Consider the following 24,497-nt stretch of genomic DNA (forward strand, 5'->3'; position numbering starts at 1 on the left):
GAGATCTTGGGTGAAGTGGATCTGGAAAAGGTGGGTTTTCAGACCCTTCTTGAAAATAGGCAGAGTTTCCGCAGTTCTGAGTGACAGGGGAAGGTCATTCCACCACAGCGGACCCAGAACCGAGAACCTCCGAGCTTTGCCTTTCGTGCGCGGGACCACCAAGTGAGCAGAAGTAGATGAGTGAAGGGGCCTGGCTGGGGTGTACCGGTTGATTAAGTCTTGTAAATAGCTGGGAGCAGTTCTATTGATGCATTTGTACACAGTAACCAGGGTTTTGAATTTGATTCAGGCAGCTATAGGAAGCCAGTGCAGAGAAATGAGTAGAGGAGATACATGGGAGCGCTTTGGCAAATCAAACAAAACTCGAGCAGCAGCGTTCTGTATCAGCTGCAGAGGTTTGGTAGCATTAGCAGGAAGGCCACACAAGAGAGAGTTACAGTAGTCCAGACGGGAAGTCACCATGGCCTGGACAAGTAGTTGGGTGGAGTCAGTAGTGAGGTGGGGACGGATCCTACGAATATTATGCAGGATGTATCTGCAGGACCGGGTTGTGGCTTTGATATTTTGAGAGAATGACAGACTTGCATCAATCGTTATTCCCAGACTCTTAGTGAAGGAGCTAGGCAAAATGAGTGAGTTGTCCAGTTTGATCGAGAGGTTGTGACAGGAGGATAGGCCAGCTGGGAGGTAAAGAATCTCTATTTTGGAGAGGTTGAGTTGGAGGTGGTGATCATACATCCATAAAGAGATGTCTGATAGACAGGCAGCAATGCGTGCGGAGATGTCTGACGCATCAGGTGGAAAGGAGAGGAAGAGCTGGGTATCGTCAGCATAGCAGTGGTATTTGAATCCATGGGAGGCTATGACCGGACCGAGGGAGGAGGTGTAGATGGAGAAAAGAAGAGGACCCAATACCGAGCCCTGCGGAACACTGGTTGAGAGAGGCAGAGGAGAAGAATGTGAGCTCCGCCAGACCACTTGATAGGATCTGTCAGAGAGGACTCAAACCATCTCTTGGTTAAGAGAGGAGAGTAGAATCCGGTGATTGACAGTGTCGAATGCTGCTGTAGATGCAATTTAAATGTCGTGTTTATCACTCTGGATGGAAGGATTCACATTGTTTTGCATGCACTGAGGTGAAGATTTGAACCCATTCTTTCAGTAGTTGTCTGATTCACTAATAGGTCATTTGACAGATTTTTGTCTTTCCAGCTCTGTCTGGAGGCTATGGCCTCTTGATAGCCTGTTGTAAAATGTAATCTAAGGAAAGAGATGATACTGTTATGCTGTAAGTAATTGTCCTTATTATGCACACGCACGCTGTACGCAGTTCTGGTAGGACTAGTTGTCACAGCACATGCAGTAAATGTGGGTAATGGTATGTAAGTGGCACCTTTCAAGGGAAAGAGATCATTAAAGAGCACATTAAAGAGAAGGCAGTGATTATTTTTACCCCCCTCCACCAGACATGTCCAGTATGATCACTGAAGTAGATATAAATGCAAGATGTGGAAAATAATGACTAAGTGGCGGTGTTTCCAGGAACACCTGTATTTCAATGAGTAGGACTACCGTTAGGTGTTTATACAGCTAATATTTGCTTTTGGCACATTCGGTGTTACAGTTTTGCCTAGTAATCTGTTTTAAGTTTACAAAAATGCAAACCTAGGGCTTTTCTTACTAATTATCTTGTTTAATTATACATTTCAGTTATAAAAATGGCAACCGAACTGCAAAGTCATATTTCATTTTCTACTCATCCATTCTGCCCCTTCACTTTAAAGGTAAACTTAATGCCAGTTGCTTTGTAAATTGGTTGGCTCAGTTTCACAGAATTCCAACCTGGTGTGTCTCCAGATTGCAAGAGGCTTATCCTATACCTGGTAACAGCCCTTAACATATCTGAGATTCATCAGTAGGTTGAGATTCATGCAAATCAGGGTGGCATGTTCAGCTAAAGGTGTCCTTACAAAACTGAAACTGTAGCACGTTACTAACACTAATTAACACTGACAATTGAACAAACTGGTATTCATGTAACAAATGCCAGGACACATGATTTTTAGTATTTTTAATGTTTCACATTTCGCAAATGTTTGAAGGTGCCTTTTTACCTGGCTGTATCCTTCTCTGCATGATATTTGGGCAATGTCAGTCTGTTCTGTTCTGATAGTCTCCAATCCAGTGCTGTGAGGGTTTTGCTAAATGCCGGTGTCACTGTTGGAGTCATTTCCAGTGCAACGTTCCTGTGGAGTGGAAAGAACACTGGTATCGGTGTTATGTGGTGGTTGCCCAGGGTGATCAAGTATGGCTCCTTACATCTTTTGCTCTTTGCTGATGGCAACAGTTGCCAAGACTGAAGAAATATAATGGTACAAGTGGAAAGTGTTTTTTCCACACGGAATTTGGTTAACAAGTTTTAGCAGGAAATCAGTCAACAAGTCTTTCTAGCCACTCTGCAGCAACTCACAGATGTGAGACACTTGTGGATTGCTTTGCTTTTACTGTTCTGTCCAATTTGTCCTATGAAAGTATTATTTAGGTGTACTCGCACATTTGACTCCTACTGTGTGTTAAATTACCCTTGTATTTGTGGTTTAATTGTGGACTATGTGCATCCTGTTGGTTATCTGTGTTGCCCTTTGTCACTGTGTTTGCATGTCTGTGAATGGCACTATTTTGGGAAGGGATTGGAGGGTCCCCCTCTTGTGTGCTTGGCTGTTCCTGTTGTCGCACCTTAGGAAGCCACAGACATGGTGGCAGGAAATCCTGTGATCCAACAGCTGTCATCTCCGCTGCACTGGAGGACAGCTTCCCCGCAGCCTCATTCACACTACTGTTAGCCCGGAGGTACTCCAAGGACAAGCTTTCCCCTCTTGGATAATATGGCAGGGCCCTCTCCTCACCTGGGATCCAAGCAGGCATCCTTTGGGTTACAGGCCTGCATCTGTGAATTCCTGAGTGATGTCATCTTTTGCTTGGATGCCAGACCCTACTTACATTCGCTGTGAGATTTTCCCAGTCTTGGTTGAAGACTTACAGCACTAGCAGTGTTTGTTTTCCTCTTTGCACGGAGTCTCGACCAACATGGTTTTTGTATTATCTGTTATCAGCGGAATGAAAGAAACACTTACTTTTTTGGACATAGCTTTTATGTGGATGTAGCTCTGAGAAAGCAATGTGGCAGTGCTCTGGGCCTCCTTCCTAACCTAAAAAGGAAGAATGAGTGATCTCTCGATCCCTTGCCTTCATATGGTACGTAGGGCTCCTTAGAAGATTGACTCAGCGGTTTGTTTTATTTACGACTCCCTGTCCCCCCCAGGCTATGGGCTGCACCCCTGCTATATGTAATTTAGTCTGCAGTTGCAGCAGTCTAATGGAGAAGGTCTATGGGAATACGCTGTAGAAAATAAATGTTTGTTTCAGGCTGTAGAATCCCATGAGAGACTGTTATGAAGGTGATTTGCTTTGTGATATGTTTTAATAATAAAAATTGAACCTGTAAAAATTTTGGCAGCTGTCAAATGATTTTTTTTAAAAAAAATTAGTGATTTTGGTAAATTTCCTCTGTGTACAGTCTTAAATTTATTGGTGTTATCACTTTTGACACACAATATAAAAACCTGAAATGGAATATAACTGACTTCTTAAATACATTTCTGAAAATGATTTGTCTTTTTTTTTTTTAGTAATTATTTCTGTTTTAGTTGTCTGCGGTGATGTGATGTTGATGCAATTCAGCAAAAAGTCATGTATTCACAAAGGAGGTCTTGGCTGCTTTTGGTCTGACTATGATAATAAGATTAGTTTTGGTTTAGATGGCTTTCACATGTCAAATTTGTCAAGGCAAGAAGATAGGCCTCTGCTTGTGAGTGCTGTTAACACATGGCCCTGCGGTACATGCTTAATTATGAGAGGAGAGTTCAGAGAGGGCAGATAACATGGTCTTTGGAAGAGTGAGGCTTTTTTTCTTGAGGACTAAGGATTTAAGAGAAAGTATTTTACACAAGTTTTTGACCTTTGATAGTCATTTACATTTACATTTATTCATTTAGCAGGCGCTTTTCTCCAAAGCAGCATACATCTCAGCGAAAATACAATTTGTGCATTACATTAAGAGAAAGAGACATTGCTGCAGAAATGTGATTAAGTAAACCTAGTTTGTCCCTTTCCAGTTGATGCACCAATGTTCATTGCTTGAGTAGTTGCATAAAATGCAGGATAGTTGAATCCTGATAACCTCCTACAAAACTTTTTTTTAATAATAAGGTACACAAACAAACATTCAGATACAATACAGGAGTAGCGGCTATGTAAAGGCTTATCTGGGGATGATCATGAAGTTACAGTGCATGAACATTTACACCATACATGAGCTGGAGAGATTTTGGGCGAAGTGAGTCCGGAGAAGGTGGGTTTTCATATCCTTCTTGAGTGTAGACAGAGTTTCTGCAGTTCTGAGTTAGAGGGGGAGGTCATTCCACCACAACGGAGCCAGAACTTAGAACCTCCGTGCTTTACTTTTCGTGCGCGGGACCACCAGGCGAGCAGAAGTAGACGAGCAAAGGGGTCTGGCTGCCGTGTAGTGGTTGATCAAGTCTTGTAAATAGCTGAGAGCAGTTCTATTGATGCATTTGTAGACAATAACCAGGGTCTTAATTTGATCCAGGCAGCTATAGGAAGCCAGTGCAGAGAAAAGAGTAGTGGAGATACGTGGGAATGCTTTGGCAAATCAAACACAACTCGTGCAGCAGTGTTCTGTATCAGCTGCAGAGGTTTGATGGCAGTAGCAGGAAGGCCACGCAGGGCCTAGCCAGAAAGCAATTTTTCTCTCTCTGTTAGTTTGCCTGTATTACAAATGAGTTTACAGTTCCCCAAAAGTATGAAAAGGGGAAAAAAAATCCATAATAAAACTTGACTCTTTGATACTGAAGGAAAGTGGTGTTAACTACACATAATCTGCAGCACAATGGGCATTTGCTTTATTTTGGAAACTGACGTTACCACTGTAAAATGGTCATGACCTTCCCTTGCTCCTCAGCTCTCTTTGCCAAAGTTGTCTTTCTGAGGGGAACAAAATTCATGCCGGTGTAAATGGTTTACTCACTGACCCGTAGCACTGTGTGCCGGTGTCTAGACAGAGGTCCACTGCCCTTCCTTATCAAGCCTGTTTCTGTTACTACGGTAGTCCGCTGTAAATTGCCTTGTGTCCTACTGCCTACAGACGTACCATGGGACACATCTGTTGCCATCAGAATGAAAGATGGCATTGGGAGACAGAGCTAACTTTGGAATCTTCTTTCCCCTGGCAATGCTGGGAAATCCACTAGGTGTATTGGCTAGCTTATTACATGTTGACTTTGGCGGGTTTTTTGCCAGGTAGCTAAGGGAAAGGGCTTGTGATCTGGGCAGTAGACCTGTCTGCAGATATATGTTAAATGCATCTTGAACTCTAAAACATCCATGACTCGCTCTGTCTCCTTTTTGAAGACTTCTGCTTATTCAGCATTTTCTCTGCTGTTGTTTAAGCACTATGGCACTGCCAGATGCTAGGGATGATCACACTTTGGAAGAACTACCAAAAATTTGTACAAAAAGTTATCAGTCTGGTGCTTGTATACCAAAAAACTGTAGGTAAATCAGTCTAGTGCTTGTAATGGAAAAAGGTCAGAATAAAATAAAAGGTCCATGCTTAAAAGTTATTCATTGTCTTATACATAAAGATGTCATCACACTCCTAATCAAGTGTCAATCATTTGGTGTGGTCGACTGTTCTTAATATGTGTAAAGTGCCTGTCAATTTCTCAGCTCCCACCTACCCACGCTCACTTTTCTGATCAGAAGTATAGACCAGGGGTGCTTTGGAAAGCAGCGACATGGCAGGTGACTTAATGTCATTCCTCTGAGGTAGACAGGAAGAACATGGCAGTTCACATTACCACACCAACAATATAGGATTTATTCTTCAGAAGTGTTGCCAAACTCCTATACAGAGTGAATGTATGTGCTTTCAGGACTGAGCTCTGTAATTGGATACCTAATAGAATCACTCATGTGGTTGAATCAGTCATTTTTTTAGACCATATCTAATTTTGACATCTTTTCCAGTACACCACTGAGGAGCTACTTGTTTGGTGGCAAGCTGACACACTTATGTGTATGCTGACCTTCTACTTGTTAATCTGATCTGAGGAACCTTGCAGTAGGCTACTGTGGAGTTAATAGATTCATATATTAGGTATGAATAAGCCTTATTGCATGCAGGCCCTTGAACTGAAGAAACTGGAAGGAGATGCACAGAGAGGGTGTTTTTAGCTTGCTTGGACTGACTGGTGTACTGACTGGTGTGTGTGTGTGTATGTCTACACAAGCATGTGCACCCATGTTTGGAAGCACATGCCATTGCTTGTATGTTGTAAGGCATATTTCCAGAATGCATACAATCAGAATTCCCAGCTGTGACATAACTTTGGGGGTATAATTAGCATCCAGTTGCAGCCTTAGGGACTGGGTCTGGCCTAGAAATGTGCTGCACTACAGGAGCAGAGATCAGTATTTATAGTGTTTTTCACCCTGCTTTTTACTTGCAGGAGAAAGTTGTAATTTTGTGCTCTCTAATTTTAGCAGTAGTCATCTGGTATGGAAGTCTGAGTATCATGAGCTCAGTTAAAATGGAAAACTGACATGCAGGTGTGGCTTGCTGCAAACTTTTTTGTTTTAATCTGGAAAGTGCGTACTTTTCACTAGTGAGGGAGTAATTCTGTGTCTATTGTACTGTGACTTCGAAATCTGGTCACACTTCAAATACTTCAATAACTTTTTAAGTCCCATTAGGTCAATTTCCACTCTTGGTGACCACACAGAGCACCTCCAGAATGAGCTATCCTTTGCTTGTGTCCTTAGAATTTAAAGAGGTGTATGTATAGTCGCTGCGATTCAGTCTGTCCACCCGATTGCTGGTTGTCCTCTTTTCTGCTCAACCTTTTCAAATGTTAGTTTTTTGAAGGGAATCCAATCTTTCCATGATGTGTCAGATATACAAAGTCAGCATCATAATTGTTTCCGGTGAGTTCTTGCTTGATTTGCTTCAAGATCCATTTCTGTATTTAGATTATATTGAAATCCATTGATCAGTGCTTTTGATCCCATTACTTATTTTGTATGAATACAGCGTGAATGTTCAAAACCCTAAAGTTCTAATCTTGTTACTACAGTCAGCCCTCGGTATTTGCGAGGGGCTGGGGTGCAGCCCCCTCGCGAATCTGGAAATTTGCACGTAATTTCTTGACCCCCTAAACCACAACTCCTGTTACTCGTAAAACGAACCTAGGCAAATTGCTACAAGAAACACAAGATAAAATGGCCACTTCAGTCTCTGCAAAACAAACACGTGACTGATGCTGGCTGCCGAGACAAAGATACACAGTGTCCACCAACGGATTGCGTAGATCCCACAGTTCTTTACCGTATTTGAGCTTTTAGAAATATCTTTTGTATACATAATGAATTTGTGTATGATCAATAAAATAACATAATACTGTATAATACCCTATGCTTTTATGATTTACTGAATGTTTTAAGTTCTGTTTACATTTTGTTATGTATGTGCACGTCATCTGCAGTTTTTTGCATTAGGAAGCAAAGATCAAAAAATATCTTTTTATTAGGAATTTTTGTACTGTATAGTAATGAGGAATAAAAATATAGTAGAATAATGCACATATTGTAAGCTTTTATGATTTGCTAAACATTTTTACCTTTCTTTACATTTATTATCCTGTGAGTGTCAAAATTAAAAAAAAAAAAACTTTTTATAATAAATTTTTGTACCGTATACAGTATTGTATACACACACACACATTTTCAGAACCGCTTGTCCCATACAGGGTTGCGGGGAACCGGAGCCTACCCGGTAACACAGGGCGTAAGGCCGGAGGGGGAGGGGACACACCCAGGACGGGACGCCAGTCCGTCGCAAGGCACCCCAAGTGGGACTTGAACCCCAGACCCACCGGAAAGCAGGACCGTGGTCCAACCCACTGCGCCCCCGCACCCCCCTTAGACTATTGTATACATAAAAATGGAATAATAATGCACATATTATAAGTTTTTATGAATTGCTGAACATTTCTTTACATTTTCTAGCCTGCAAGTGTCTTCTGCTAGGTTGCGAAAGTCCAAAAAAAATTCTCATTTAATTATTGAAGACCAACCTTGCGAATAATCAAATTCACAAATAATCAAACTCGCGAATTTGGAGGACCGACTGTAGAGCTCTGGTGTAGCATGAAAGCAGCTCTGATTAGTGGATTCCAATGTTAGTGTTTGGACAGTGCCCCAGGTAAACAGATCTAAACCTCCATGGAAGTCAACACCCACCCAGGTGATGCCATGCGCTTCATGCCACAGAAATAGCTCTGTCACTGACACTACGTGCTCCTCTGGCTAATACATGCAGAAATGTGAGGAAGCATGCTCGAGAACATGCCATCAGTTTGGAGTTATGGCTGCATTTTCTCTGCATTCAGTCTGTACTCTGTGGACAATTAAGGTGGAAGCTGTGTGCTGCTTGTTTTTATTGGCCAGAGCTAACACCTACCCCCAGACCGCTACGCAGTTTTTATTTTGGCAAAATAATCTTTGTCTCTTGGAGCCTGTGGTCTGGTTTAATGGTCTCTCTTCCTTTTAGAGACTACAGTGGCTGATGAAGGTGCTGTTTTTTTGGTGCCACTTTCCTTACATTGACCTCTTCTTAGGTGCTGCCATGGAACCAAGTCTTCCAGCAGTGAAGTATTGGAACGTGTCCACTGTAACAGTGAGATGGGTTCCCTCTCACCCACCCTGTCAGCCATGGTGGAAAAACACCTGCAAAAATACTCTTGTCGTTCTCTCCCAGACAATGAGCAAGTTAGAATTACATTGCCCTCTCCACGGATTTACTCCACCATAGGGGTCCAGCTAAACATATTATGTTATTATGAAAACGGGTGAGTTAACATCTGAAACTCATGGAGCAAAAGGCAAGTAAGGTGAAGGAGACCCTATGTTGTAGAGCATGGGGATGTCATGTCATCACCTGTCAACCTGCAGGTTCACTAATCTCTCTTCCCAGAGTCAAGGACCCAAGTCACTGTTTTCACCTATTTTGCTTGTCCCATTGGCTTTGCCAGTAGTCTTTGCAGGGACATGCCTCCATGCATGAAACCTGAGATTCTTAAAAAACCTCACTTATTCATAAATTGAACACTTTGGATAATTACAGCATTGGACCAAAAGGTGCATGGAATGTTCACTTCAGACCTGTGAATAAATGCAAACCTCACGCACATATTAATAACTGTTACTTTTGTGAGGTGTTTTTCTATGTTAAAGCAGCATATTTACAAAAATAATTTAATAAAAATCATTTGCAGTGGTAGCAGAAACTGATATTGTCGCATCATCCCTCAGCTTAGACTCTCAAGCAGAACATTTATTTATTATTTTAACAACAGTGGCTGTTGGGGCTGCACAGTGAGTAGCGTTGCTGTTTTACAGCGGCTGGGTGGTATGAGAGGACATGCGTTCAATCCCTGCTCAGTCCATATGGAGTTTGCATGTTGTCCATGTCTGCATGGGTTTCCACTAGGTGTTTTGGTGCCTCTCACAGTGCAGAGATATGCTGTTAAAGTGGATTGGTGACTCTTAAAAAAAAAAACAGTCTGCACGTGTGAGAGTGACAGAAAAAAATGTGTTTTGCTGGTGTATGGATGAGTGACTTGTTGTAAGTAGTGTATCCAGCAGTGTAGGTCACCTTTGGTGAATAAAGTGTGAGCTGATAACACTACATAGTGTTCATTGGAAGTCACTTTGGAGAAAAGGGTCCATCCATCCATCCATCCATGCATCCATTTTCTTACCCGCTTGTCCTACTAGGGTCCCAGTGGCAATAGGGAGAGCAGAGCAGTCCAGAAATCCCTGTCCCTTGCAGCTTTCTCCAGCTCGAACCACCTCAGCTGGCTCCTCTCCCTGCAGAGAAAACTCATTTTGTTTGTATCCGTGATCTTATTCTGTCGGTCATTACCCAGAATTCATGACCATACCATAGGTGAGGGTAGGGACGTACACCGACCGGTAAATAGAGAGCTTTGCCTTATGGCTCAGCTCCCCCCTTCACCTCTACAGTCTGGTACAGTGACCGCATTACTGCTGCCGCTGCTCCCAGTCTACAGCTGATTTCACACTCCATTCTTCCCTCACTTGTGAACAAGACCCCAAGATACTTAAACTCCTCCACCTGAGGGCAGATTTTCTCCCCTTACCTGAAGGAGGCGTGTCATCCTTTTCCGTGAGAGAACCATAGACTCAGACTTGGAGGTGCTGATCCTCATACCAACTTCTTCACACTCAGCTGTAGACCGTTCCAATGCATGCTGGAGGCCTCCGTGTGATGGTGCCAAAAGGACAACATCATCTGCAAAAAGCAGAGACATCACCTTCCGGCCCCCACACAGAATGCCCTCCTGACCTCGGTTGCACCTTGATATCCTGTCCATGAAAACCACAAACAAAAGTGGAGACAAAGAACAACCTTGGCAGAGTCCAACACCCACATTGAATGAGCTTGACTTAATGCAGAGTATGCGGACACAGCTCTCGCTCTGTGTGTACAGAGACCGAATGGCCTGCAGTAGTGGCCCTGGCACCCCATACTCCCGAAGCACTTCCCACAGAATTTCTTGGGGAACCCGGTCGTAAGCCTTCCAAGTCCACAAAACACATATATCCTGGATTAGCGAACTCCCATGCCCCCTCAATTTTCTGTGAAAGGGTAAAAAGCTGGTCCACTGTTCCACAGCCAGGACGGAATCCGCATTGTTCCTCTTCAGTCCGAGGTTCAACTGTCTACCGGAGCCTCCTTTCCAGCACCCTGGCATAGACTTTCCCAGGTAGGCTGAGAAGTGTGATACCCTGGTAGTTGGCACACACTTTCTGGTTCCCTTTTTTGAAGATAGGGACCACCACCCCAGTTTGCCAGTCCAAAGGCACTGTCCCCGAGGTCCATGCAACCTTAAAGAGGCCTGTCAGCCATGACAGCTCCACAACATCCAGGGCCTTAAGCAGTTCCAGGCGAATCTCATCCACCCCCGGTGCTTTGCCACTGTGGACCTTTCCAACTACGTCAGTGACTGCCACCAGGGAAATGGACTCTGATACTCCGGAAGCCTCTGGTCCTGATTCCTCTAAGGGAGGCATATCTCTCAGGTTTAGGAGTTCCTCAAAGTACTCCTTCCACCTTCCAACAATATCCTCATTTGAGATTAGAGTTTCTACACCTTTGCTGAGCACAGATTGGGCGAAGCTCCTCCGACCCTTCCTGAGTTGCCGGATGTTCTCCAGAACCTCTTTGAGGCCGACCGAAAGTCATTTTCCATGGCCTCCCCAAACTCCTCCCATGCTCTGGATTTTGCTTCTGCAACCGCAGCTGCTGTTGCCTTTTTTGCCTGCCGGTACCTATCCACTGAGTTAGGAGCCCCCAGAGCCAACTAGGCCCTAAAGGCTTCCTTCTTCAGCTTGATGGCTTCCCTCACCACTGGTGTCCACCAGCGGGTTCTTAGGTTGTCGCCATGACTGGCACCAACAAGCTTTTGGCCACAGCTGCGCCTGGCTGCTTCCACAATGGAGGTTTTGAACAGGGTCCATTCGAACTGCATGTCCCCTACCTCCTCCAGGACATAGAAGTTCTCACGGAGGTGGGAGTAAAAATCATTCCGGGAAGGGTCCTCCGACAGTCGTTCCCAGCATACCCTCACTATGCGCTTGGGTCTACCGGGTTTGTCTGTCAGTTTTCCCAGCCATCTGATCCAGCTCACCACCAGATGGTAATCAGTTGACAGCTCAGCACCTCTCTTCACCCAAGTGTACAGAAAATAAGGCTTAAAGTCGGATGAAACGACTACAAAGTCAGTCATTGACCTTTGGCCCAGGGAGATCTGGTACCAAGTACACTCGTGAGCATCCTTGTGTTCGAATATGGTGTTTGATATGGACAAACTATGACTAGCACAGAAGTCCAATAACATTTCACTATTCGGGTTTAGATCGGTCAAGCCGTTCTTCCCAATCACCCTACTCCAGATTTCCCAGTCACTGACAACGTGAGTGTTGAAGTCCCAGAGCAGGACTATGGCATCTGTAGGTGGAGCCCTGTCCAGAACCTCACCCACTCTCTCCAAGAAGGTCGAATACTCTGAGCTGCTGTTTGGTGCATAAACACACACAACAGTCAAAGTTTTCTTCTCTGCGACCTTAAGTCCCATTGACGTGTCCCTCTCATGCACCAGGACAAACTCCAATTGTATGGCAGCCAGCCGGGGGCTTGTGAGTATCCCCACACCTGCCCGGTGCCTCTTACCCTGCCCATCTCCTGAGTAGGAGAGAGACCACCCCCTATCGAGGAGTTTGGTTCCATAGACAACACTGTGAGTGGAGGTCAGCCCAACTATATCTAGTTGGTATTTCTCAACCTCCTGCACCTGTGAGGCTACGTTACACGTGCCAAGAGCCAATTTCTGCCGTGAGGGGCTGTTATGTCACTTGCCACCGCACCTCCTCCTGCTGCCTGAAAGGCATTGTACCCGAAAAGGGTCTGTTAAATGAATAAATATCAATGACAGGTAGGATACTGCTGTTGCCATGGATTTTATTTGTTTTATTTCCTTCTGAGATCTGGCTCTGTTTCTGCCGAAATGCATGGGCCCCTCTTTTCTAGAGCTTTGCCACGGTGTTGATGCCACCCCCAAAGTCTATCATGTGTCATGGCTTTGTTTGAAGTCCCCATGCCAGGTCTGTCTGGTAGAGCACAGAGGGAGGAGCAGCGTGCAGAGGATTGGATTACAGGCCCTGTGTGTGGTGGTGGCAGTGTGTGAATGTGCGTGTGTAGCAGGTAGGTGAAAGGAGGACTGCCCCAAGTGGGGGTTAAAGTGGGTGGTTATCCAGTGCTGCCACACCGCCTGTCTAATCCACAGCTTTGTCACCTCCTCAAGTTTTCTTAGCACTATCTAATCATGCTAAGTGCTTTTCTGCCCTGGCAATGAGACATTTGGGAGTGTCTTCTAATGACAGCTTTATGTGAGCATCTGAGTTCTTCAGGCTATGCAAAATGTTTCATTACACTGGTGCCCTTAATTGTCTGTCATAAACATCTATGCCTCCATAGCACAGCTGACATGTATAACTTTTCAGTCAGGTGAGATGTCATTATTACTTGTGTAAATGTCAGTGATGTACGAGATGTATATTTTTTTGGTCAGTGCTCTGCAGGTCTAGATATTACATTTCATGCCTTCTTTTCCATAAAATAATCAAACTGCATTGTTAAGCCCTTAAACGACAGCTTAACTTCCAGTTCCTCTTCAGCCAGTTTTCAACACATTCATCAGTCAGGTTAATGTTGTTTATTCCTGCTTTGGGACTCTGTCTGGAATGTGTTAATTCATTTTCCTTCACTTGATTTTTTTTTTTTTAAATAATCCCTTGTATTCTTCAGCCAGAAAAGCACATTCCGGTGCGTATGGACGACAGTCACTGGGACCATGCAGCTCTGTCTGGGAGCATGCAAGAGCCTCCCCAGTTCAAACCTGTAGTATTGCACTCCCCACTTCTCTCATAAGTTAATGAAAATGATGGCAACTCATGGAATTGCTTTCCCAGTCACACTCGTCCCATGTGACTTACTGCCACAGTGAGGCAGTGCAATTTGCTCTAGACCTTCTGGCCATTTTTGTAGAGACTGTAGGCTGCATTTTAGCTGCAAGACATGATCAGTGTAAGCATAGGAATATCTCCTAATTTGTCTCATATTTATCAGTGTGGGTTAGGTTTGAAGGTTGCCAGTGGACCCTTGCTGTGCAGTGTCTTAACCAGCAGATGAAAGGACTACTGCTGTAGATCACAGTCCATGATGATCACATGCTCTTTTGCAGGAAGCTGTAAAATTCTTCAGCGCTTTTCAAAACTGTCGACAGCTGTGTCCTTAGAGAAAAATATTCAGAAGTTTTTGTCAGAGCCTTTACTGGTCAGATCCACAAAGGAGCACCGGGGATGTCAAGCCAGCTTTCCAAAGTAATATTGATTGTTGCACAGTAGGTAGTGCTGGTACCTCAGAATTCTATCATTCAAACCCACTTCTGTCTGTGTGGAGTGTGCATGTTCTCCATGTGATTGTGTTGTTTCCTCCCACAACCCAAAGTCATCAGGCTTAAATGGAGCAAAATCAGAATGTTGTTGTTTCAGCATCCAGACATGTGAGTAAAACAATTTGATAATTTTTGTTTGTTCTGTTCTCTCCCCCAGATGTTTTAATATTTTTGGAATATCCTGTTTGTGTACTCTTGTATGGTTGGGAGCGCATGTTGCCTGTGGTCTCTTTACTGTGGCACCACAGAAGGAAGTTAAAGGTTTTCTCGGGTTTTGTAGGTCTGTGCTTCAGCATTAATTCTGTTTCACACTTCACAGAATGCACTTATGGTGTATGTCAGTAATTACCAGGATCATTTATGTATATTAGCATTTATGAATATTTTATTTTCTCCTCACCACCTCCACCCAGTGCAGCTAGAGCTAATATTAACAATTTGTGTTAAAGTAAATTTTTCTTGATGCCTGCTATCCTGAAGGGCTTTTGGTCATTGTCTGTCCTCAGTCTGGGACAAGTCTCAGTCTGGTGGATTAATAAATATTGTAAATATAATATTTCAGAATGTGCCCGTATCAGATTTTCAGGGTGCTGGGAGAGATTTTCATTTTCTTAATTCTATCTTGTTTTGCTGAGTAGAAGGTGGGAATCTCAGCGTCACATCATGACACATAATTTGAAGGGTGACGGCTTTCCGTCACAGGAGCTGTGAACCACTTCTTTAGAGACAGTGGCGTTTTTGAGGCGTTACCTCACTGTAGCTGTAAATAATCCCCTTTATGGCTTCCAGATGTCCCTCTTCCTCCTCCTCCTCACCATGAGGAGAGAGACTCCAGAGTGAATGCTACACTTCCCTAGCAACTTCTTGGTGTTGGCTCAGGAACTTAACTGGGGGCCCTCTTTTGTGAGTCCTATGTTTTTGACTTCTTAGCATATTTGACAAGTCTTCCTACTGTATTTTTTTGGCATGTGAGTCCCACTGAGTGGTGAGCCACTTGTTATGCCAGCCAGTAGGTGGTCGTGGAGTCAATTTGTATGGGAAGGATTAAGAATGTATAACATGCTATCATGCCATTGAGCTGGAATCCCATGAGACTGGGCACAGCGTTTTTACAGTAGTTTTGTTTATGTTATGGAGCACTTTTATGTAAACTATGGGGAATGAAAAGCTTTTGAAGGCACATTGGTGTCCTTATATGTCTTTATTTCCATGATATAGTATTTTTCTTTCTGACGGAACTTAAATGTGCACAGTGTTTGCTCTGTGACTCTTCCCATTTGCTTCACAGATGGAAGCTTGTGAAGGTTCCACGAGCTGACCACAATTCCCTAGACGAGGGACCTCTTTTCCCTTCTCCCCTCCAGGATGTCATTCTCAGCAGCATCGCTGTCCCATTCTGGTGTCAACCCTGGCTCAGTATCTGTAAAATTGGCCTAGACTGCAGTCATCCTCTCTTACCTTGCATGCTGCTGCGCAGACTTATCCTTCAGAGAAACACATTTATACATTGTTACTGAGCCACCGTCATCCTCAGGGACAACAAATTTAATTAACATAACATGCCATAACTGGCTTTTCAACCTCTTGTTTGTATGCCCTTAGGTGGGGTGTAATTCTTATGGGTGCATTCTGCATCCAGTTTCCTTAATTTCTTCTCTTTGCAGCAACACAAAGGACCTCATAGCAATATGTTAATGAGAGCTGCCTGTGGCAGCAAGCACTTATGAGAATGTCACTCTTCAGAGATGCACCTGCGGGGCAGCTGTGGTCTGATGTGCTGGGTAAGACCCCAGTCTAGCAGACAGGGGGCCAGCAGAGACTTTTAATCGTATTTTGTCCACTCTACTAATCGTGGACAATGCAGAGGCTCACAGGGAGTACCGATATTGTATTTTCCCCGAGCAAACAAGATATTTGGCACGTTATCGCCTGCGATCACATTTTCTTTCCTTTAGTCCCCTTTGAAGAATCACCAAGCTGTGTTATGCAGTTTTTTTTTTGTCTTTTCCCTCTAGAAGAATTCAGATGAAGTTACACAGATTAAGGCATATTATCTATGGATCCATATGTACTTATGAAATTGTTATAGCAACCTTTTAGTGCTCTGCATAGCTGTGCATTGTACCAAATGTTCTAAATAGATCTTGTTTCTGTTGGCTACATTGCTAGTCCTCATTTATATTGCAAAACAGTCCAGTCAAATTATGTTTGGCCTTCAGTAAACTCAGCTGTCAAAGAGCATGTAATTAAATTGTCTTTTTGTGCTTTGTGTTAAATGTACTCTTGACTAGCTGTTTACATTTATAAATGGTTTAAGCACTAGTGGTTAGTGTCAGTTATAAGTGGTTTAGCACTATCTGTATGAAATACTATGTTTTAATTGTAGAAAGCAGCAGACTAGGTTCTCGTATTTGAGATGTTCTAGCTATGAATTTTCAAAGATTATTTTTCATTATTTTTTAGCAATTTTCTTCACTTTTGTATTTTTTTTTTCCAAAAATAGTTTGTTGTGGAGGAAATCTGAACATTGTTAGCGCGTATAGCCATTAGTTCGCAGTTAAGGGCACCAAATCAAAGTAGCACTTGTGTTGTTGAGTGTGAAATAGGAATTTGTAGAGACAACAAATTTTATTTTCGGTTAGTTTAAACGTGTATATTTCTCAAAGTTAATAAAAATGTCTTACAGCATATTTTTGGTTTTTATAGCTATATCCAAGACTTTTACGGAACCTACCCGAGGATAAATTCACATACATCTCAGTTATGCTTTTATTCATTGTATAGATAATAAAACAATTTGGTCAGATGCAGATAAATGTTACAGATGTTGTCAGAAGCTGTAAAGTAAAAAAAAAAAAAAAAAAAGGCCTGCAACAGATTGATGTCCTGTCCACTGTGGTTCCTTGTCTCACATCCTAAGTTTCTATAAGCTCTGGACCACAGCAGCCATGCATAAGTTGAGCACAAGAAGTAAATAAATAAGTATTACATTGAATTTTTTTGAAATTTTTTATTAAACCTAGCCAGTGAATTCAAGGGACATCTGTGTTGTTTATGTTGCTTGTCATTTAACATCTGGATTTACGAAAAAATACAGTTGGGCAGGGACAGGCTTCGATCTCCGTTGAGGGTGCACTGTACGCAGTTTATTTTTTGTTCTGCAGCCTGACTGACTTCATCTGACAGTCTACCTTCTTTATGTGGACAGGGAAATCAGCCTTGCACAGATGTGTTTAATCAAACTGCAGACCCATATGCTGATAGCTGGCCAGGCCTGATACTTCTTGTTGGACGACAGTTAACTGTAACCAAAGATGTCTTATGTTGTCCTGGAAAAAAAGGTTAGACTGAGACCTAAATTCAGCCTTAACTAGAACAAGTGTGTTTGTGTTAACCCTGGGGGTAATAATGAGTCCTGTCTGCCATTTAGGGGTGTTGAAATGGCAGACTTTGCCTTTCTCTTACTTGGGCTGCTGCCATTTTAGCAGATCTAAAAAAGGACTGTTTGGGGTTATTTTGTTGGAAAGTTTTTTTTTTTTTTTTTTCCTTCCAGTGGCTTGAGTTTAGCATTTTTTGCATGCTGATCCAGTGAAGTCAGGAGGAAAGTGTTGATGCAGCTTATATTGCTTGTAAAACAAAGGATTAGACTTCTCCTTTGTGCATGGCACAAACTGCACTCTAGTGTGTTGGCCTGCACCTTACATTATTTTATTATTTTTTTAGCAGTCTTTCATAGTCCTACTGGCTCTCAGTCTGCTGGTAGATTTTGTGCATATGATGTTGGCTCAGGTTATGACCTAGTGCTCCACTTGCTCACCCTTCTGACCTGGTTCTGGTCAGTGATTTTACTTGTACAGTGAAATTACATTTCTTCAAGTAATTAATCGCTGGGTTCAACTGACGGGATGAAGTACAGTTTGGCAGGTAAAACGGACAAAGACAGGAACAATTTTGAATTTAACATCCCATCTGGAGTAATTGTTCTGGCATTAGGTTTCTTGACAGTAAAGGAAAGGCCGAAGCTCTCTAAGATTATTTGGGTTCAGAGTTGGCAAACCTGGGATATCCGATAGCTTCAAGGCTTGTGGTCACTGTCACCCAACTATTGTCCATGTTGTCTTTTCCCAGCAATTTTGTTCCTTGCTTGAATGGGCTAGAAGATTTAAAACCACACATATCAGTCTCTGCTGGAAAGAGGATCACTGATGTTGCATTGGACCAACCCCATATGTAGCAGATGTCCCGTCCATTTCCCTCCCTGCTATGGCCCATTACCATTTCCCAGGTAGCCCTATGAAGGGAGCCTCTACCTACCCTGTCATTTAACTGATGCATTGATAAATATAATCTTGGCTACTTCAGTGTCACTAGATAACTTGGTAGATATAGTGTCACCTTGTTCTCAGAGTGTCCCTGAACTGCTGCAGTATAAATGACCCTGTTGTATAAATGGGCAATAACCATTGTAAGCAGCTTAGTGTATAAACTAACATTGTAAATCACAATGGACAAAGGTGTCAGCTAAATAGTAATAGCAATAATAATGCTCTAAGGAATGAATTAATGAACTACCTCCCAGTCCAGCTTTTCCATGTTGAATGATTATGGAAACAACTGTAGTCATAATAATTTTGACAGTAGAGGTTCACTGGTCTAGAAGGTCTTTGGAGTACATTACCCCTTAAAATGTGTGGACAAGGTGTCTGTTCTTTTTTTCTTTTTTATTACATGTAGATGGGGAAATGGCCAGAGGTCTATTAAATCACGTAGTGTGAAAGCTACATTAATGGATTAACACATTTTTTCTCTGAGCTGTCATTAGGACCTGTGGTGTTTGCTGTGTTTTCATCTGCACAACACAAAAACACAAGTTACTATGGCGACATACATTATAGATCTTAATGTAAAACATTTCAGTAACTTTGTTTTCATGATGATTATGGGCATCTGGGTTTGACTTGCAGAATTGTCAAGGTGACGTGAGCCATTTTGGCATGCTGCTTTGTTTTGGTTAAACTTTTTTGCAGTATTCTTCACAACTAAGAACCCAAACCTCACTGAATCAATAAAGTCTTTGATTAAAATAAATATTTCCTCTCTTAGTCCAAATTCCTCTGTACATTTGATGCTCTGAGTTTGCTAAATTGAAAATATGGGACATATGAGGAGGAAGAGAGTGTTTGTCTTTGTTTGAAATGTTTGTTTTCCAGTTACCAAAATTTTGTCTTTTGACCTTTGTTTATCAATGCTCCATGTTTAACAATTATGAAGGGTTTTTTTTTTAATGAAACCATGCGGTATATGCCAGTGGTTATAAGTATAGTGAAATTGCCCCTTTGATGCTTAAATATTCATTTTTTACCATTTAATTCTTGGGAAGGTGTCAAACACAGGGGTTTTTAAAGGAGAATGACAGTTACAGTTTGTTTTCTCAATGCTGAGAATGTTTTCAGACATTCTACCTTATTTTGCTCACTTTTTTTTTTTACTCCATTTTTAATGAGTCCCACATTCATCAACTGAACGTCTTTGAAACTCGTGGTATGGGCCTTCGTTAGTCAGCATCGTTCTGGCTTTCATCCAAGCCCTCACTTGCCCGCTGCCAAGTGTTTTGCTAATGGTTGTTACTGTCATTTACAGGAATGCAAATTTTTTGACAGCGGAACACCTAATGTGGATTAGTTTTAAGGATAAATTCACATTTGTTGATGGGCAGCATGATGGCAGAGTAAGTAGTGTTGGGGCCGTACAGCTCTTTGGCTCTGGGTTCAAATGGAGCTTGCATGTTTCCGCCCATGTAGGGTTTCCTCCAGGTACTTTAGTTTCATTCTGCAATTTAAAGAAAATTATATCAGGTATATGTTGATCACTCTAAATTGCCCTTGGTGTGTATGTATGACTAAATGCCTGTATGATTGCCCTGTGATGAACTGGTGTCCCGTCCAGCGTTTAACCTGGCTCATGCTACATGCTTCTGGGATAGGCTTCAGAGAACAACAACCCTGACTATGATAAGTGCTTTCTGGAAGGATGGATGGGTCCAGGTTTAGGGCCTGACACCATATCCATTTGTCTATTTACCAAATCCAGAGACTGTATAGTAGGTCAGTTGTGAAAAGTTTGCTGCTTTTTAACTGCTCCTCATGTATTCTCTGTCACTCTCCACAGCCAAGCCCTTCACGTCCAAAGTGAAGCAGATGCGCCTTCATAAGGAAGATTTTGAGATCCTGAAGGTCATTGGCAGAGGAGCATTTGGAGAGGTAAGCAATCCCATAGCAGTCACAGTGCATGCCACATTTATGGTGAAAAATAGAATTGCGGTCACCTAGAGGAATGGGTACTGGCAGATATTCCTGGGTCTCTCCTGTTTCAGTTGACTGTCAGCGTTGTTTCCTGTGCGGATAAATATACACCGCATATTTCCAGCATGACCTGGATTGTTGAAAGCAAATGCCTTCTTTATGGTTCGGAATAAAAAAGAGTGTGATTTTTTTGCTGCAGAAATTTCATCACCATCTGAGCAATAAAACCGATTGAGAGGCTCCATCATATTTGATGCTTTTTTTTGTTTGGGCCCTTTTTCTAACCCCATCATCTGTTGACTGTTTCCGGTTTGATGGGAGGTCAGCGGACAGGTTAAAAGCTTTGGACTGTTGCAACTGTTGTTACGAGGTTTTCCACTATTTTAAACAGAAAACCCCTGAGGGTATGTTTTTAACAATTAGTTTTTTCCATGTATGGAGAATAATAGTGATGGTATCACATGCCAGATCAGTCTTCTCTGTAATTGCACTAAGCACACATGGGAAAGGCTGCCTGGGTTTTTGCTCATATGCACCATCATGGGCTTTATATTTCTTGCCAGCTGTCGTCTAGGTATGCCCGCATCCTTTTGTGTGTGGCCCTTTGTCTCTCTGCTTTGTTCTGGTCTTCTAGCATTATCTATCTGATTCGCTTGTTTCATCCTTTGCTTTGAGCCAAGCTTAGTGGGTTTCTCCTTTTGCTTAATGCACTTCAGTGTCGGTGTCCTTTTAGTGAGGAATGTTTTGTGGTTCAGACTCAAAAAATGTCAAGGTCTTGCTTGTTTATTTACTTTGTAATAATCCCTTGATGAATTTCTGCACAGCTGATGACTTTGTACCTGGCCACTGACAGCCAGTGAGGTTGTCTGGATTCATCACACATTAGCATGGGATACTAGGCTGTCACCGGTTCCTTTTTCTTTTCATTCATATGTCACTGCTATATCTGAACTATAATCTGAAACTGGCTTTGAAAATCTGGCTTTTAACTTCTGGATTTGAACAGGCAGCTGTTTACATCAGGGAATTGACAGAGGTCGTTTCTGGCTTTCTTCCATTCCACCAAAAAATAAAAGGGAGCTGGGATGGTGAACGGTACAGTCAGGTCCATGCCGAAGTCTGGCACTGTAACTATAACTCAAAAATAATCAAAAGTATAAATAGGTTTATAAGAAAAGTGTATGAAACATTCATTTTGTCAGCTTACTTCCTGTTATCTGGACTTACTTGCCAATGTGGAGACTTTTTGAAGATACTCTTCTGCTCCACTTGTATGCTATGGAAAATATTTGTTTTATTAAGGTGAAATATGAGTCTGTTATGAAATAGTTTTTGAACCAAAAAGTGTGTGTTACTGTCTTAATGCAGTAGTTGTAGGGTACCAGGGGATAGGGCTCACACATATCATCTGAAACTGCTTGTCCCATATGAGGTCATGGCAAACCTGAGCTTAATCCAGCAACAGAGGGCACAAGGCTGGAGGGGACACACCCAAGACAGCATGCCAGTTCATCACAAGGCACCCCAAGCGGGACTTGAACCCCAGACCCACCAGAGAGCAGGACTCGGTCCAACCCACTGCGCCACCGCACCAATCTTCCAGCATTCAAAATGGGGCTGAAAACATCTTTTTTTGGACCCACTCCTGTCTTGGTCTAACAGCTCCATAAATTTGAATCACACCATCTGTCACAGTCATGCTCTTGTATTCTATTCAGTATCAATTCTTTAGGCAGCCGTTTGTGTAATGTTCACTAACAAAAACTGTGGTATCAGACAGACTGTCTTTTGAGAGTCTCATCTATGCATCTGAAGCACTTAGTCTGTGAAATGCACTTTTGCTTACTTTGAGTTGTACGTCACTTAAGACAAAAGTGCTAAATGAAGAAATGTAAAGTAACTGATTAAAACGATAAAATGATTACTTAACACCTGTGTTGTGGTGTTATGCTAGCGAAGATTGATGTGTGTGAGTTGGAGATACCATATGTGTAATGTACTTTTTCTTGGAAAGTCAATGGTAGCATAGTGGTTACCGCTGCTGCCTTTGGACCCAAAAGTAGCAGGTTCACTCCCCACCTCTGGCTGTAGTGCTCTTGAGCACGGTACTTACCCTAAAATTGCTCTAGTGACATTATCCAGCTGTATAAATGGGTAAATAACTGTAGGTAGATTAACCTTGTAAGTCATTTTGGAGAAAAGCATCATCTAAATGAATAAATGTAAGTCAAGGAGGAAGCGCCCTCTCCAAGGACAGTGCAATCCACGACTGGGTCAACAGGGTCAGAGCGCATCATTGGAATGTGGTTGTTTTTGGAACTGCTTTATTTAAATTTGCTTCCATGTCTCCATCCCCCTCAGCCACATTTTGTTTAACAGTCGTCTTCCTGCTATTCAGGCCTGTGTAATGCCTCATGCAGCATTTCATCCTCTCATAGGGAGAGTAGTGTTTGTGGCTGAATAACTTGAAGACTAATGATCTGTGTTAGGAGGCGGCAAACAGACAGTGTGGGTGGTGTATTTTGGACCCCTCGATCTGCGCCTGAGTGACGCTACGCCTCTCCAGTATTCACTCTTCAGCCTCCTGATGTTGCTCAATACTACATGCACACAGGCAGCTTGATGGATATCAGGTCTCTTCATTTGAATTATTTAACCCTTGGTCGTATGTGGAAGTTCAGTTTTCCGATGTTATTCCTCATGGCATTGAAAGCTGGGTTTAATTTGTATTGAAAGTAGTGTGTCCAGCTAAATAGTTAGGTATGATTTGCTGGGTCATTTGTGAATTCCTCCTCTCAAAATTTGACACTAAATGAAATAAATACAATATGCTCTGTTCAGTATCAATGTAATTTCTGTCAAGGATTGCTGGAATTGGGACAGTGTTTGGCAAGAGACTTGGACAGCAATACAAACAATTACTGACATTGCATAGTTTTTTTTTTTTAAAAAAAAAAAAAAAAAAAAAAAACCGAGGAGTTGATGTTCATGTCCTGCAGCTAATTTGACAAAAGATCAGTTGCAGAGATCAGTCCCTTGCAAATTCAGAACTTTTGGGGCTAAACAAGAATGTTACCCATTGGCAGTGGACCAGTTGCCTCACCCATTATTGACTGATCCCAAACAGGCAAACGTTTCTCCATGACTTTATCGCTGACCATCATGTCATGTGAGGAGCCCATGGGGAGCAGCACAGACGGTGTTCTACTCATAACTGTATTTTTGTACTGTTCACTTTAGGGCAAATAAGTAAATTCCTGTATCCAGTCATGACATTTTATTCACTTTTTTCATCTGCTTTAGTATATAGTGAAGAAGCATACAGCTGTTTGACTTGGAGACGCCAAAGCAAAGGAGGGGAAAACATTATGGTCCCTAAAATAATTTTCGTGGTCTTTCTGCATTTGTATAGACATGCTGGCCCTGTATATGATATGTTTATATGAGTATAATTTATCAATAAACAATAAGTCTGACAAGCTCAAGCATGCCGCTACTCTGAGAGAGTGTTCTCAATATTACGGCATGCAGAGATCATGGATGTGAAGTGCTTCCAGCAGTGTCATTAGAGATCTGTCTTCCTCTTGAGAATGTGGGGCTGAAATGTGGATGTCTTGGCCCTGTGTTATGGTCAAATAGACCATACACTTTGTTGTGGAAAACACTGTGAAGTCTCTTTTGAGAGGTTTGGAATCCCTTGGTCCAGTTGTCTGTGGTTCACTAGATTGACGTCGGTGTGTTCCGCATGCTGTGGCTCACCCTCTGGTCTGTACACCAGCCTGCTTGATGGGTTAATTGTGATGTTGGGGTTTACCTGACAGGAAGGAGAGCGTACAGAAGGCTTCTTTGGGCTCCAGTTCTTTGACAAGATGTCCAACGTTGCCACTGACAAGGGACGTGACAGAAGTAATTACATAAGCACCTGACTTGTCCCGGAGTGCAGTTGGTCTCCATCTACAGCATTCTGAAACATTTTTCATCCAGCACGGTTTAATGCATATTACTACATTAGTCCACA

The 24,497-nt window shown here is 42.5% G+C and overlaps 1 protein-coding gene across 5 annotated transcripts in view; it reads left to right on the plus strand.

The window, feature by feature from the left end:
* cdc42bpab (CDC42 binding protein kinase alpha (DMPK-like) b) overlaps nt 1–24,497 on the plus strand; it is a 93,248-nt gene that overhangs the window by 18,421 nt on the left and 50,330 nt on the right. For all 5 annotated transcript variants that reach the window (XM_029251331.1, XM_029251326.1, XM_018735192.2 and 2 more), the window contains one exon: nt 20,346–20,437. In XM_029251331.1, the coding sequence (XP_029107164.1) occupies nt 20,346–20,437 (92 nt within the window). The remainder of the gene's footprint in view (nt 1–20,345; nt 20,438–24,497) is intronic.

The sequence above is a fragment of the Scleropages formosus genome, chromosome 1 (genome assembly GCF_900964775.1).
Source record: "Scleropages formosus chromosome 1, fSclFor1.1, whole genome shotgun sequence".
NCBI classification, from domain to species: Eukaryota; Metazoa; Chordata; class Actinopteri; order Osteoglossiformes; family Osteoglossidae; genus Scleropages; species Scleropages formosus.